Source organism: Panthera leo, chromosome B2, assembly GCF_018350215.1.
Source record: "Panthera leo isolate Ple1 chromosome B2, P.leo_Ple1_pat1.1, whole genome shotgun sequence".
NCBI lineage: Eukaryota > Metazoa > Chordata > Mammalia > Carnivora > Felidae > Panthera > Panthera leo.
Genome location: NC_056683.1, coordinates 88,855,731 through 88,872,707, shown reverse-complemented (window position 1 = coordinate 88,872,707; position 16,977 = coordinate 88,855,731). Strand labels below are relative to the sequence as shown.

The 16,977-nt window shown below is 43.7% G+C and overlaps 1 protein-coding gene across 3 annotated transcripts in view; it reads left to right on the top strand.

The window, feature by feature from the left end:
* FAXC (failed axon connections homolog, metaxin like GST domain containing) overlaps positions 1-16,977 on the top strand; it is a 76,714-nt gene that overhangs the window by 52,221 nt on the left and 7,516 nt on the right. For all 3 annotated transcript variants that reach the window (XR_006202722.1, XM_042939424.1, XM_042939423.1), the window contains one exon: positions 10,469-10,585. Coding sequence is in view for 2 of the 3 variants with exons in the window: in XM_042939424.1 (XP_042795358.1) it covers positions 10,469-10,585 (117 nt within the window). In the remaining variant the exon portion in view is untranslated. The remainder of the gene's footprint in view (positions 1-10,468; positions 10,586-16,977) is intronic.

Genomic DNA, 16,977 nt, shown 5'->3' with positions numbered 1-16,977 from the left:
ACAGAATCTGAAACAGGCTCCAGGCTGTCAGCACAGAGCCTGACATGGGGCTCGAACTTGGGAATGGCAAGATCATGACCTGAGTCAAAGTCAGCCGCTTAACTGACTGAGCCACGCAGGTGCCCCGCAGAGCTCTTTGCCTTAAGCTAAATGGCAGAAGCAGAGTTGGTCATGACCAGTGGAAAACGGGAGCAAAATTAGTAAGGGAGGGAACAGGCATGAGTCAGAGGTTCATTTCTGTAGCTATTTCCAATGCCCTGAAGTAAACTTACTACCCACTATTCCATAGTGATATATGTGCAAGTGGTCAGCTTTTACTTGGAAATATGTTAGTGGAGATTTATTTTCCTAGGAATGGGTAGAGTAAATATGGCCATAATTTCTGTTGTGATTCCAAAGGAAAGAGCTGGGATGAATGATGGAAGTTGTAAGGAGTCATATTTTTGTCCAGTGTTTGGAACTGTCTAACCATAGAATAGTCTGTCCTGCCCAAGAAGTGATGGAGAAGTCCCCAGCAGGATTGGGTTGGGAAATAGGTGGTGGGAAAGTGGGAGAAGGGATTTCTACACTGGGATAGATGTTGGACTGGTTCTGTCCACAGGCAGGACTTGTTGTGACTACTGGGGTTAAAATAGCAGTTCTAGGGGTGCCTAGGTGGCTCAGTTAAGTGTCTGGCTTCACCTCAGGTTATGATCTTGCGGTCTGTGAATTCAAGCCCTGTGTCGGTCTCTGTGCTGACAGCTCAGAGCCTGGAGCCTGCTTCTCCGTCTCTCTGCCCCTCCTCCCACTCATGCTCTGTTTCCCTCTGTCTCTCAAAAATGAATAAACATTAACAAAAATTTAAATTAAAAAAATAGCACTTCCAGGGGCCCTTGGGTGGCTCAGTCAGTTGGGTGTCCGACTCCAGCTCAGGTCATGATCTCACGGTTTGTGAGTTCGAGCCCCGCGTTGGGCCCTGTGCTGACAGCTCAGAGCCTGTAGCCTACTTCGGATTCTGTGTCTCCCTCTGTCTCTGCCCCTCCCCCACTCACACTCTGTCTCTCAAAAATGAATAAACATTAAAAAAAATAGCACTTCTAGTTTGCAAAGTACTTTCACATTATTTTATCTTTTAATCCTTACAATAGCTCTCCATTCTAAGAAAGGGCAGAGATCAAACATAATTACAGCTATTATCATCTAATTGACAGTTTCTATTGTGATAGGTACCTGTTGGACAGAAAAGTAAACCAGAGGGTTATATGTCCTCAAACAGCTTAAAAACTACGTGAGGAGACAGGACATGCACGTAAATAAGACTATGAGATGGCATGTGTGAATTACCTGATGAGAGAGCTAGATCAGTGGTTCTCAAAGTGTGGTCCCTGGACCAGCAACATCAGCATTACCTGAGATCTGTTAGAAATGCAGATTCTTGAGTCCCACTCCATACCTACTGAATCAGAAACTCCTGGTGTGGGGGTAAGGGCATCAATCAGTGTTTTTTAAAAGGCCTCCAGGTGATTATGATGTGTCCTTGGATTGAAGATCACTGATCTCGTCCAAACCAATACTTCTCAAACTCTAGCATAAGAATCACCTAGAACAGTGTCATTCAAAGTGTGGCCCAAGCTCTGCAGGCCCTCCAGGTGATTTTGACTGACCTGAAAGCTTATTGAAACACAGATTTTTCTAGTTTCACTCCCAGACATTCTAATTCAGTAGATGGGATGTGAGAATTTGTGATGCTCATGGTCTCAGATTATTCTTTGAGTAGCCTTGCTCTAAGCCATTATACCTCTGGGATTTAGCAAAAGAGTGGGAAATGAGAGGTACTCTGTGGGACCACGACAGTGAGGGTGGTCTTCACCGAGTAGAAGAGGGAGGACCTGATCTGAGTCTGATGGGAAGACTTAGGTCAGATAAGAAGTTGTTTGAGGCTGGGGGAATAGGATGAACACTTAGCATGTTTGACTGAAGTAGAGCATGCATACTAGCTAGACCTTGGTGTGCCCAGCCGGGGACTCAGGAAAGTTAGCAGCTGTCAGCTCTCACCTGTTCTCCCCAAGGTGGAGGCTGAGAGGCAGGCAGCAGCCTAGGACCCGGAGTTCTTTCTTAGTTGCGCCATTATGTGGTCCTACCTCTAAGTGAGTCTTTTAAGACCCACTTAGAAAGTTCTCTGCTTTTCTCCTCTTCCCTTGATTCCCCTGCTCACCAAACCTTGCTTGCTTCAGCTCTACAGCTTGTTCTCTCAGTTTGGTCTGAATCTTCAGGCTTGGATTCTGACTATTCTTCTCAGACTCCATGTTGGTTTAGTTCTCCCTGGACAACTCTGTGGCTTGGTTCTCCATATTCACCCTTCCCCCTCATTTCTACCCATCATCTCAGTCCGTCCTAATGGGCGTGAGGGACCTGGCCAACATGCTCAGTCTTCTTCCATATACTCTCATCTTTGTTGTGTTCTGGTGTCTCCTGGTCAGCCCTGTGTTGCTGTCTATGACAGGAGAAGTGGAAGATACTGTGGAAAGAGCCAGAGGTCAGGCTTGGACGTCAGGATAAGCAGCCTTATATTAATGGGACCACAAGATTTTGACCAGTGATCTTGATAAAGTCCAATCACAGCTCAAGTCTGAGGTACAGAGAGCAAATATCCTCTAGGGTCCCAGAACATTTTTGTTATTCTTAACTTAGCACCCCCACTCAATTTCTGGTCATCCTTGGGTGCCCCAGTGGTTACTGCATCTGCATCATGGCATTTGTCATGGAGAGGAGCTGCCCAAACCAGTCAAGAAAGGTAAGATCAGATTCTAGAAACACCCAGGACCAGCTAGCATTCCCTAGCCCTCAGTGGAGCCAATTCCTTTTGCCCCTGCTGTGGGCTTTTCTTCTCCATGGCTCCTCCCCTCTGGCTGTTTGGTCCCTGTACTTGCATTTCTTCACTGGTCTCTCAAGAAGACCACTGGAAGATCAGGGCATGGAGTTCTGTGAAATCACCCTGAGCACCTGAAGTCACCCTGCCGTCATTTGCTGGATATACTCCGCACTCTTTTGTGACGGGGGCTCACCCTTATAGTCAGGAGCGCTCTGCAAGGGAGAGGTGTTCCAGGTGCTTGGAGACTGGCCTCTGGTGGAGTATCCCCCAGGGAGTCTGATATCCCTCACCTCCCAGGGTTTCTGATATGTTCAGCCTTCATTTGCCCTCACCAGTGGTTCTGGTCCACGCTCCCAGCCTGGAGGCTGGCAGGGAGTTGTGGGTGCTCAGATATCTCTTAGCTGCTTCTGTCCCTCCCTACAGAAGCTGGTGGGGGTAGTTTACTTATTGAAAATTAAACTTGAGTTGCCTCATCCCCCAAGCCTGTTCCTTTAGTACCCTTCAAAAATGCCCTTAGTGTTTTGTTTTTGCAATGTCTGGCTGTAAGATCTGGAACTGCTTGGTGAAAGCTGGGAGTGCTGAAGTCTTGAGACCTTAGCTCGGCCTCTTTGTCTCTAAGCAGAGTCACATCTAAATTCAATTTCCCTCTTAAAATTACTTCCTGCCAACGTCCAAAAGGCCACAACTAGAGCAATTTGAGCAATAAAATATATAATGAAAGTACTGGATTATAAGCCATAGAATAAGATAAGTATTGATGAATACATACTTACATAAATAAATAATTGAATACATTAGTAGATGGGGGATGTAGGGAATAGGAAAATACTAATCAATACAGGTTAGAAGGAGTGAGAGAAACAGAAAATCCTGATGAGGCAAACGTCATAGTAGTAATGCTGAAATCAGTGGGCCAAAGTTTGCAGAGAAACATGCTATTTATATAGTTTCAAAATAGCTCTCCCAAGATTCTTAATTGCAAAAGGAAAAATAGTAGCACTACAGTGAAGAAATCTCACAGGTACCATCTTTACGACATAGTCAAGGTTAACCTTACCAATGATAAGACACACAGACATTATGGACCCTCTATTATGATGCCCTGAGAAGGCATATTAGTCGGGGGCTCTTCAGAGAAACAGACCAATAAGCTGTATGTAAATAAATAAATATATTTGGTATATGTGTATTTAGTATAAAGTTTTAGTATAAGGCATTGGCTCATGCAGTTATAGAGGCTGATGTCACAAGATAAGCTGGGTGAGTCGGCAAGCTAGAGACCCGGGATTGCTGTTGGAGTGGTTCCAATCCAAACGTCAGCAGGCTCAAGACCCAGGATAAGCCAATGTTTCAATTTGAGTCCAAAGTCAGGAAAAAAGCCCACATCCCCATTTGAAGGCAGTCAGGCAGAAGGAATTCTCTCTTACTCTGGGGAGAGTCAGAAGTTTTGTTTATTCTTCCACTGATTGGATGAGGCCCACCCATATTTGAGAAGGTAATTTGCTATACTCAGTCTCCACTTAAATATTAACCTCATCCAGGGGCGCCTGGGTGGCTCGGTCGGTTAAGCGGCCGACTTCGGCTCAGGTCATGATCTCGCGGTCCGTGAGTTCGAGCCCCGTGTCGCGCTCTGTGCTGACAGCTCAGAGCCTGGAGCCTGTTTCGGATTCTGTGTCTCCCTCTCTCAGACCCTCCCCCGTTCATGCTCTGTCTCTCTCTGTCTCAAAAATAAAAAAAAAATAAAACGTTAAAAAAAAATAAAAAAAAAATATTAACTTCATCCAAAACACCCCCACAAAAATGTCCAAAATAATGTTTGACTAAATAATTTAGCACTCCGTGGCCTAGTCACGTTGACACATAAAATTACCTATCACAGAAGGGTACATTATTACTTCCATGGAATTCTTGCCAAAAATGTATGACCTAATCTGTTTTTTAAAATTTGTTTATTTATTTTTAAGAGAGATGGTGAGAGAGAGAGAAAGAAAGGAAGAAAGAGAGGCAGAGAGAGAATCCCAAGCAGTCTCTGTGCTGACACGGGGCTTGCAGCCATCAACCGTGAGATCATGACCCGAACGGAAACTAAGTCAGATGCTTAACTGACTGAGCCACCCAGGCATCCCTGCATGACCCAATCTAATCATAAAAAACCTTAGACAAACTCAAATTGATGAACATGGTGCAAAATAACTGACTAGTATTGTTTAAAAATGTTGAGGTTACAAAAGACAAGGAGAGTGAGGAAGTTTCAGTTTGGAGGAGTTAAGGATACAGGACACCTAAATGTAGTGCGGGATCCTAGACTGGCTCCTGGAACACAAGGGGACGTTAGTTGGAAAACTAATAAAATTTGAATGGAGTCTATAGTGCGGTTAATAGTACTGTATTCGTGTTAATTTCTTAGTTTTGATAAATGTGCTGTGGTTATATAAGATGTTGATATAAGCAGAAGCTGATTAAGAGGTAAACAGGAACTCTATTTTTGTAACTTTTCCGTAAGTCTAAAATCATTTCAAAATAAAAAGGTGTTTAAGTATTTTTTTTAAAAGTTTATTTATTTATTTTTAGAGAAAGAGAGAGCAAGTGGGCGAGGGGCAGAGAGAAGGAGAGAGAGAATCCCAGGCAGGCTCCGTACTGTTAGTATGGAGCCCGACATGGGGCTTGAACTCACAAACCACGAGATCATGACCTGAGCCAAGGTTGGATGCTTAACCGATTGAGCCACCCAGGTGCCCCTCAAAATAAAAAGGTTTTAAAAAGCTTCCTGCCATTTGGTACTTGAGGACTTTTTAATAGCAGAGTATATTTTAATATTCTCTAAATTTATAACGTGTGTGTGTATACACTTGTAATGTTGTATCTGTCAGTCAGCATTTTCCACAAATGCTAAACTCCATCCATTTTTTTTGGAGGCACCTTTAAAAAACCCTAGACTTTTCTTTCCTTTTTTGTTTTTTCTATATTCTGTATTCCTAACTAAAGCCTTTTTTTTTTTGTAAATGATCACAGCTCAACCCTCCTTCTGTTCCAGAAGGAACATCCCTGAGACTATGATCTGTGTATATGAGGCATGTTGCAGGGAGCAAAGAGTATGAGGCCAGAGATCAGAGGATCTGAATGTCAGGGGCACCTGGGTGGCTCAGTCAGTTGGATGTCTGACTTCAGCTCGGGTCACGATCTCGCCGTCAGTGAGTTTGGGCCCTGTGTTGGGCTCTGTGCTGACAGCTTAGAGCCTGGAGCCTGCTTTGGATTCTGTGTCTCCCTCTCTCTCTGTTCCTCCCTCACTCATGCTCTGTCTCTCTCTGTCTCTCAAAAGTGAATAAACGTTAAAAAAAAAAAAAAAAGATCTGATGCCAGCCTTATTAGTCTGGTTCTATTACTAACTCTGTGAACTTTTAGTTTTAATGCTCTGACACTAAATGGGAAATTTGGGCTGAATACTATATGTACTACTTGTTGTATGGATTCAAATGATTTTATATATACATATATATATTCTTTTTAATTTTTAATGTTTATTTTTGAGAGAGAGAGACAGAGAACAAACAGGAGAGGGGCAGAGAGAGACAGAGACACAGAATCAGAAGCAGGCTCCAGGCTCTGAGCTGTCAGCACAGAGCCTGACGCAGGGTTTGAACACACAAACCATGAGATCATGACCTGAGCTGAAGTCAGATGCTTAACTGAGCCACCCAGGCGCCCTCAAATGATTATATTTTTTTAATTAATTTTTTGTTTTTATCAAGGTCCTATGTGCTCTGTTTTTAGGTTTCCCAAGGGTTTTTTTTTTTTTTAAGTTTATTTATCTATTTTGAGAGAGAGAGAGAGAGAGAGCACAAACAGGTGAGGGGCGGAGAGAAGGAGAGAGACAATTCCAACCAGGCTCCAGGCTCCACACTGTCACCACAGAGCCTGATGCAGGGCTTGAACTCATGAACCATGAGATCATGACGAGCTGAGATCAAGACTTGGATGCCTAACTGACTGAGCCACCCAGGTGCCCCCCCAATTTTTTTTGTTTATCCATATGCATTTTTGCCTCTTGCCCCTAGAGTCTTTGGATTCTACAACAGCCATCACAGTTTACTGACTTCATTCTGGCATTTCCCTTAGACTCTCTCTCTCTCTCTTTTTTTTTTTTTTTTTTTTTAATTTTTTTTTCAACGTTTTTTATTTATTTTTGGGACAGAGAGAGACAGAGCATGAACGGGGGAGGGGCAGAGAGAGAGGGAGACACAGAATCGGAAACAGGCTCCAGGCTCCGAGCCATCAGCCCAGAGCCTGACGCGGGGCTCGAACTCACGGACCGCGAGATCGTGACCTGGCTGAAGTCGGACGCTTAACCGACTGCGCCACCCAGGCGCCCCTCTCTCTCTCTTTTTTAATCAAACTAAGGGGATCCACAGTTTCATTTCTTTCTTTTGATCAGGAAGCTACTGTAGCTGTCCTCTATCTTGTTTTTCTTCTTTCTGGAGGGAAGAAAAGTATTCTTATGTTAGGGCCTTGAATGGGCTGAGCCCTGGCACAATCCTAGAGGGACCATTGGCTGGCACACCTTTCTTGCCCCTGTACAATGGCATGAGAGCTCTGGGGCCAGGGTGCTTTGGCCAACCTGCGTCTCTCATGCCAGCGCTAATGCCAAGGCATGGAGCCAGCAGGGAGCGCCATTTAAGAAATAACTGACACTCTTGAGAACAAATGATTTACCCAGGTTTGCTTTGTTATTTTTGCCCAGACAGTATTTTTTCCGTGTGTTCCCAGCATACAGGTAGTGGGCTTTTAGATCCCAGGGTAAGACCCAAATAAGGGAGATGTTGGTTGGCAGTGGGAAACCCCTGAGGGCTCTGGCCTGAACAGCTTGCTCGTAGTCACCAGAAAAAACAATTTGGGCATGTTCAGCAAATTGTAGGGCTTTCCTTGGTCTTTGTGTTGTTGTTTTTAACTTCCTTTTAAAATTGAGATGTAATTGACATGAAACATTGTGTCAGGTGTACAGAGTGTTGATTGGATACATTTACATATCGGTAGCGCCTTGCATTAGCCTCCAGCTTTACTTGTGCCATGTTGGCCTGTTAAGTCACATTCCCACCTCCAGCCATTTCTCTTCCCAATTTGTTTACTGTCATTGGATGCTTAGTGTTGTCAGCTTGCTGCTCAAGAACAGTGAAGTGGGTGGATATTTTTAGAGTACAGCATCTAGAACCATGCTGGCATGTAGTAAACATTGTATTTGAGTTTGTTTCATAAAAATAAGAAGTTTTTCCTACTTTCAAAGAACTTACCATATAGTTGGAAAGATAAAAACCCACCAGCACAGAGCACAGTATGGAAAAAAAATGCTACTCAAGAGGCAGGGTGAGAAGAGGCAAGACCCTATCTTCTTCTTTTTTTTAATGTTTTTTATTTTTTTATTTTTAGAGAGCAAGCATGTGAGTGGGGGAGAGGGGCAGAAGGAGAGAGAGAGAGAGAATCTTTAAAAAAAATTTTTTTTTACATTCATTTATTTTTGAGAGACAGAGCACTAGTGGGGGAGGGGCAGAGAGAGAGAGAGAGAGAGAGAGAGAGAGAGAGAGAGAGAATCCAAAGCAGGCTCCAGGCTCTGAGTTGTCAGCACAGAGCCTGACATGGGGCTCGAACTCAGAAACCATGGGATTGTGACCTGAGCTGAAGTCGGACGCTCAACCGACTGAGCCACCCAGGCACCCCAGAAGCAGAATCTTAAGCAGGCTGCACACTCAGCACAGAACCCAATGTGGGGCTCCATCTCATGACTTCGGATCATGACTTGAACCAAAATCAAGAGTAGGATGCTAGGGGTGCCTGGGTGTCTCAGTTGATTAAACATCCAACTTGATTTGGCTCGGGTCATGATCTCACGGTTCATGAAATTGAGCCCTGCTTCAGGCTTTGCGCTGACGGCACAAGCCAGCTTGGGACTTTCTCTCTCCCTCTTTGTCTGCCCCTCTCCTGCTGGCACATGTGTGCTCTCTCTCAAAATAAACATTCAAAAAAAAAAAAAAAAAAAAAGACGCTTAACTGACTGAGCCACCCAAGCGCCTGAAGAACTATCTTCTGTGTGCTCTCCTCAGGTCACCTCATTTATTCGTCTAAACAACCAGCAATTCCTCCCATTTTGTGGTTCATAAATTGAAGTCAATAGGCGCAAAAGGCCTTAAAGTCCTATAAGGTCATGTGTGTAATAGTGAGATTTGAACACAGAGCTGTGTGAACTGAAAACTCCCATTACCACCAGAAAGAATAGAGAAAGCTTTGAAAGGAGGCTGGTGCTGGACCTTGAAGGATGGATAGAATTTACCAAATGGAGAGAAGTGGGGGGCACATACAGGTTGTAGGGGGCAGGGAAAGGGGTGGGCACAGCATGGGCAAAAGTGTAGCCTTGGGAAGCACGAAGCTTGCTTGGGAATGGCAGGTGTTCCCCAGGTGTGCTAGAATAAGGGAGGAGTGACAGACAAAGCTGGAACATGGGTTGGAGGCAGAGCATCCTGAGCCTGGAATTCTGAGTTCGGGCTTTATTTCATAATCCATTTTACAGCCTATTGAAGGTATTTGTGAAAGGGAGTGACATGGTGAAAAGTCTTGTCATGGTGACTTAAGTTCAGGTGGGATATGGAACGGGCTGGAGAAACAGAGGGGCTGCTGTCGTGGAAGCTAATGTGTGAGGTACATAGATACGGTGCATTATGCCGTTCAGCCTCACAATACCCCTAAGGGATGGGCACTGGTAATATCCCCATTTTCCAGGTGGGCAAACTGAGGCATTGAGAGGTTAAGTACTGATCAGCCTACCACACTGAATAATGATGTTGCCAGCATATAAACCACCTGTGCTGCCTCTCTATGCCACAGCACCTGAGGAGACGTCCGGGGGCCATTTTAACAGGTCATGTGTGATAGTCCAGGTGGCGAGGACTGAACTAGTTCAGTAGTGATGGAAAAGGAGAGATGGGAGCAGCAGTGCGAAACACCATCGTATGTGAGCCTGATCCCAGGGCTGGACCTGTAACTTCATGGCTTCTGTTTATGTAGTGTTTCCTGCGGAGGCTGGTGCTCAGTGGCGAGAGCGTTGCTGAGACCGTGGGGCAGCATGGACAGCCTCGCCTCCAAACTTCCTAAGTAACTTATTTTAGGCTTCTTGTTTTTCCTGAGGAAATGTATTAATCTAAAAAAGCAAGTGCTGAGGTTGGTGTTCTTGGTTTGAGTTACTTTTGAGACCATGTAAGCAAACTTCCAGGTGTTCTCAAGCATCTCAGGCTTTCAGTACTAGCGTTTGAGACAAGGAGGTGGCTCCAGAGGGCTGGGGGTGATCAGATCTCCCTTTTGCCCATGAACCTCCTCCCTCATCTGCTTCTCTTGATATGTTCCCAGTTACTTCCCTGTTTTGCTATTGTATGGGTTGACATATCATAAAATTATTTAATTTGTTTTACTTTTGTTTCTAATTTTTTTAAGAGAAAGGGGGTGCATGCATTTTGACTCTGCAAAGCTTTTGACACGCAGTTAAATGAACCTATAATTCATGTGTGCTGAATGCCATGGTGACTGTGTAGGGCAGTGTGGGCCAGCCCAGTGACCTCTGTGCTCTGTCTGTTGCAGGTGATAAGAAGTACATCATGGGGCCCAAGCTTTCTACTCTCGATGCCACTGTCTTTGGACACTTGGCACAGGCAATGTGGACCTTACCTGGGACAAGACCTGAGCGGCTGATCAAAGGCAAGCCCTACAAACCTCTTCAGGTTTTGGGAGTCGCTGTGGGGTGAAGGCAGGGGTAACACAACAGAGAATTCTAGGCCATTGCCTGTAAGCTTGACTATGCTTTATGGAGACATCAGGCTGTCGTGTCCAGGGCCAGGGTCAGTTTATTGTGCTTAGGATATGTAGGTGTTGAGGAGACGCTGGGCTTCTTACCTGCCATCAACAAGGTTGACACAAATTGTACCGTGTTTTACACCAGGGCTTTTCTTTCAGCTCCTTACATAGTGGACTTAACACTTGTTGAAACCGGGCTTGCATTCCACCTCATGCACTTGTCTTGGTCTTCCTCAATTTCCTTTGGACAGTGGTGGCTCACCACTTTCTGGTATATCCAATGCTGCAGTAACCATGGTGGGGTGGGGCTGATGGGGCTCACTGCCCATCTTGAGGCTCCTTTTGAGTCTGAACTGGTCTTACATATTTCGCATGTAGGTATAGGAACATATGTTTCTGTGTCATTTGACTTCAAAACATTCTTTTCTCCCCTTCCAGTGGGTGTCTGTAGATGATCCATTGAGAGCAGTAGAGCTAGTAAGTTCAAGCAATAAAAATGGAGGCAATGTTAACCAATGTTTTGTAAGCTTGGTTCTATGCAAAATATTGTTATTATTATTATTAGTAGTAGTTAGTAGTAGCCGCAGCCCTAGTAGTAGTACATTTTAGCCAGAGAAACACAGCCTTGTGTCTCTGTTGTGTGATCTTGGCTGTAAGGCCTACCAGAGTTAACTTATAGTTGGAGGGGTGGAAGTGAGGATGAATGGGACCAGCCTAGAGGATGAATGTATGTGTGGAGGTGAAGGTAAGGGTGTTAAGCCAGGAGTAAAATTCACGTTAGCAAGGGAGCAGGGAAAGTGAGCTCAACGTGGTTTGATGTCAAGGGACCAGATCTTGATGTGTCCCTTGGGAGGGGACAGTGCCCTTGGGAGGGCGGTGTCCCTCCTTGGGAGGGCGGTGCAGACTGAAGTGGGGGGATGCACATGGCAGCTGGGCCATCTGGGAGAGTCTTCCCCTGTGTTGGTAGATGGGAGCTGTTTGGAGTCATCTCCGCTTAAGTGCCTCGGGCCCGGGGATGTGGGGATCAAAGTCTGATATTTGGGTTTGGGAAAGGGTGTGACAGAGTTGACCAAGGTATTTATACCCCAACTGAGTAGGTTGGGGGTATAGATGAGATCACCAGTGAATCGTATATAGAATGCTTTTAATGTTGGGTGGATGGATGGTTGGAACCAAGCAAGGCAGAATCATATAAGAAACTAAGGCAGGTAAACACTCATGTGTGGTGGTCATAGGTGAGTGGATAGGAAGGTTGGTGAAGGCTGAAGTTCTGTGTGTGTGTGTGTGTGTGTGTGTGTGTGTGTGTGTATTCATGTGAGGCCCAGAAGCCCAGACCAGGGCATGGACAGCAGGAGTCATTCTCCAGATCCTCATATTGGTGGTGGTGAGGCTTTAGATACATTACCAAACGTGGTTGAAATGGAGGAAGCATTGACTGAAGGTTTTCCAGAACTTCAGCTGAGTGAGGGTAGGAATAGTATGGACTGATACTTAATTTCCTAAATGATCAGCATGGAGATATTCCTTGTCTTGTGATGTGTTGGAACTTACGATACTTATAGTATTTAAAATAGTTTCCCTTTATTTTAATCAGATTTTCCAGGGTCATCTAAAATATATTGGTTCCCTTTAGTTAATTTAGAGGTTTGTTTTGTATCTACTTTCTGTTCCTATTACTTCCTGCTCCCTCTCTCCATTTCCCTAGCACACCACTCTTACACACCTATGTACACACATCACCACCTCTGCTCACATACTTTTATACACACATATCCCATACACTTGTACACATAGACTTACATTTGTACCCAGGCGCGTGCGCGCGGCTGAGGTCATCTGGTATTTAGTCAGAGCATTTAGGTATTCACTATCAGTAGAACTCTCAAATTCTATAGAATCCCTTCTTGTAGGAATGAAGCATCTTTATGTTAAATTATTTATGACTTGGCCCTTTTCTCTTTTACTTCCTGGAAGGACTTGAAACATTTAATGTTATTTTTAAAGAAATGGCCAGCCTTTTTGGAGGATTGGAAGATTAGAGGATTGATTTTGAGTCCCACCCAAGACCCACACATTTGGGGGAATCTGACACCATCGTCTGTGAGGGACTTTGGCACATGGTTTCATGTACTTTGATTCTTAAACAAGGTAGCAGCTTCCAATTCTCCGTGGGGACTGGTATAGCGTGAGTCATTGAAGTCCACAGAGGGTCTCTAGGGGCACCTGGGAGTCTGGTTAAGCATTCAACTTCAGCTCAGGTCATGATCTCATAGTTTGTGGGTTCGAGCCCTGCATCCGGCTCTGTGCTGCCAGCTCAGAGCCTAGAGCCTGCTTCAAATTCTGTGTCTCCCTCTCTCTCTGCCCCTACTCTGCTCATGCTCGGTGTCTGTCTCTCTCAAAAATGAATAAACATTAAAAAAAAGTCCACAGAGGGTCTTTAAATCTCATTTTGGTCATTGATTTCATGCCCTTCTAAATCTTCTGATTGGAGCTGCTAATAGACTAATATTTTGGTCTCAACTTCTTTCTCTGCCTTTGTTCTTTCTGTGGTGGAGACTTTCCCAAGAAGTAACAAGAGGAAGGAGAAGCAGAAACAACTAAGAACCTGTATGATTTAGAACTGGCTCAAATCCAGGAACGTGAATGGCTTAGATCAGGCAGTTTTCTGCCTAGCTTTGGAACAGCCAGGGCACTTTTGGCCTTGCTACATGTGTGAATGTGTGAGTGTACATATGCATAAATATTAGCTTTTGGTCCTAGATATTAATTACAGTAGGGAGCCACAGAGGCTGCTTCTGGAGCCATCTAAAGTAGGGAGAAACTTGCCTTAATTTAGGTGAGTAGGAGGACAGACTTTGAATATTCAACAGTTCTCAAAATATACATAAGTATGTGTTTGCATATATATAGATGTAGATATATGAAATATTATTTCCTTGCTGGAGAGAATCTAGAAAAAATAGAAAAGTTAAAAAAAAAAAACTTGTGTCCCTGTCACCCACAGACAACTGTTAATATTGTGGTATGTATCCTCATCTTTCATCAAGTACATGTATGTATACATTTTTAAAAATCAGGATCACGGTATTGATACAGTTATAAACTTATAAATTTTAATTAACTGTGTCTTCATTTCTCTTGTCATTCAATATACCTTAAAACAATATGTTTAGTAGTTGCATAATATCCTGTATCCTATGGCTACACTGTAATTTATGTGATTAATCTTTTTCTGGTCTCATGGGTTATTTCACATACTTTTTTACCAATATTCCGAAGTGAATATTGTATAAATATATATTCTTGCTTATCTCTGGTTATTTCCTTAAGCTAAACTTGTAGTTGGGGAACTTCTGTCTCAAAAGGTATAAGCCCTTGGTCTGTATGGCTAAACTGTTTTCTAGAAAGACTGTAGCAGTTTATATTCTTATGAGTACCGTCTGAAAGTACCTCGAATTTTGTTCCCCAATTAAGATTGTATATAATTTATTTTGAAATTTTTGCCATTTTTCCAGTAAAGAATCTCAGTTTTACTCTCAGCAAATTCCTCATGTAGAGTCCCATTTGACATTTTGTTCAGAGTGTCCTTATTAGGGAATTGCATGTGGATCTGGGCACTCTTTGAAACAGACATGGAGCACTACAGAGTCTGGAAAAGTGCCAGAAGGGAAGGAGTTCTGCGACCTGTCTGCCCGCCTTGTAGCATGTAGCAGGCCCATAGCACGATGCTATTTTTCTGGATGTGTGAGAACCACAACCTTCTTGTGCTGAGAAACACTTTATTCATTAGCTCTTTTACCAGCAGTCATTTGTTACTGTTGGGTGACTTTTTGCTTCTTATTTGATTAATTGAAAGGTGGAAGAAATGCTGGATATCCTTGAGAAATATCTGAGTCTATCCCCACCCCCCCACACTTACTGTTCTCCGTCTGGACGTGTTCAGCAAGAGGTCTGGTCTCAGGAAGGGGATGGCTCAGATGACTTTTGTGGGTATTTGTATTTTGAGATCTACAAATTTGTATCCTTTAGCTTCAAGGAGATGAGGGGAAGGTGGTGTCCTCATCACAGCATTCAAGTTTGTTTTGAACTTAAAAAATTTTTTTTATTAAATATTTTTAAATGTTTATCTTAGAGAGACAGAGCATGAGTGGAGGAGGGGCAGAAAGAGGGAGACACAGGATCCAAAGCAGCCTCCAAGCTCTGAGCTGTCAGCACAGAGCCTAATGAGGGGCTTGAACCCACCAACCTCGAGATCATGACCTGAGCTGAAGTCAGACACTTAACTGACCGAGCCACCCAGACACCTCTGTTTTTAGTACTTTTAAACCAAACAATAGAATTGCATTATACACATTACTTTGTAACTTGCTTTTTAAAAAAAAAAAAAAACAAAAACTTTTTTCATGTTTATTTATTTTTGAGAGAGAGAGAGAGAGAGAGAGAGAATGCAAGCACGGGAAGGATAGAGAGAGAGGGACACACAGAATCTGAAGCAGGCTCCAGGCTCTGAGCTGTCAGTGTAGAGCCCGATGCAGGGCTCAAACCCGTGAACTGCGAGATCATGACCTGAGCCAAAGTCAGGTGTTTAACCGACTGAGCCACCCAGGTGCCCTGCTTTTTTCACTTAATAGAATATCATGTCTTTTTAACATCTGCAAAATATTATATAGAATTGATACACCATAATTTATTCAATCAGTCCCTATTGATGGACATTCAGGCTGTTTCCATATTTCTTTTCTTTCTTTTTTACTGACATAATGCTGTCGAGGTTGGTATACATATATGTTTATATACTAGTGCTTTTATTTTAGTAGAATAGAGAACTAAAAGTGGAGTTTTGGGCCAACAGGTACATTTAAAATTTCAATAGATGACATCAGATTACTTTCCAAAAAAGGTTATAGCAATCTTATAATTCCACCAGACATGTGCTTACAATGCCTGACCCTCCACATTGGATGTTATCAAATCTTAATTTTTACCAGTTTGGTGGATGAATTGTTACCTGATTATTGAGTACACTTTCAAAAATGCAGTTTTTCCATTATTTCACAAAGTTTACATCCTCAGCGTAGGCATTTGTGTTGACAAAGGAATATCTCGCACACACACACAAAGCCATTTTCTACTGCCAACTTTTTTCTTTTCTTTTGGCTGGGACATGTTGAGTCCGCTGATGGAGAATCTAGGCACAGAAGGAATTGGCAAAGCCAGACAGAATTGGCAAAGTCAAACATAAAATTTCATTCTTCGTTCTACTCTTTTTTTAATCAGTGGCAGGAAATGAGGATGGGTATGTGAGCTCCTAGTTTTTGCTTATCAAAGCAAACTCTTTCTGGACTGCATGATAGAATGATCACTTCTTGACAACTCATTATCTTTGAGGGGCAGCACCTATCCCCTCATAATTCTTAGTACCCCAGAGAGAATTTGAGAAAAATAATCTGTGACAGGGAGTGTGCATCTATGAATTCTCAAGTCAGGCTGTGAGATCACCAGTAGAGGTGGGGGGAGGGGGGGGAGAGAGAGAGAGAGAGAGAGAGAAAGCGAGAGGGAGGGAGGGAGGTGGTTCGTGGTGAAGGGCATGGAGTCTGGAGACTGCTGGTGTTTAAATCTTGGCTCTGCCACTTTCTTACTGTGTGACCTTAGGCAAGTTAATTAACCTCTCTGTTGCTTCAGTGTTCTCATGACAGATGGGGATGATAATAGTTCCTGCCTCATAGGATTGTTGCGAGGACTAATTCAACAGATGCATAAAAGCACTTCAAACAGTGCCCGGTACACAGTAAGGGCTATTTGTATGTTTGCTATTATTACTTTTTATTATTGCACACTGAAGTGGTATTAATGTCACATAGTACAAAGGCAGGGCGGCTCTCCTGGAAGAAAAGTGAAGAAACAGGTGGTAGAAAAAACAGCCACAAAAGAAGTGGATAGAATCGTATATGGTGTAGATCCTGTGGCTATTGGGAATAGATTCTGACTTTCTAGCTGCTCCCTAAACAGCTCCTAGGGAATGGACGTGATTGAGGCAAACACGGCTGTCCCCAGACCCTGCTATGAAGTGACCATAATCCATCTCTGATTACCACCTCCCACCAAACCTTGGTGCCGCCTCCAGATCTTTATCCGATTCTTGGTTACCAGTGACTGGGAGCCATACCTGCTGAGGTGTTTCATGACTGCTTTCCCGAGGGAGGATCTAAGTGAAGGTTTGGCATGCATCTTTTTAAGGAGCAATCCTGTGGCTCCTTGGCTTCTGGCTCCGGGGCGTGTGTGTAAAGTCTTCGAGG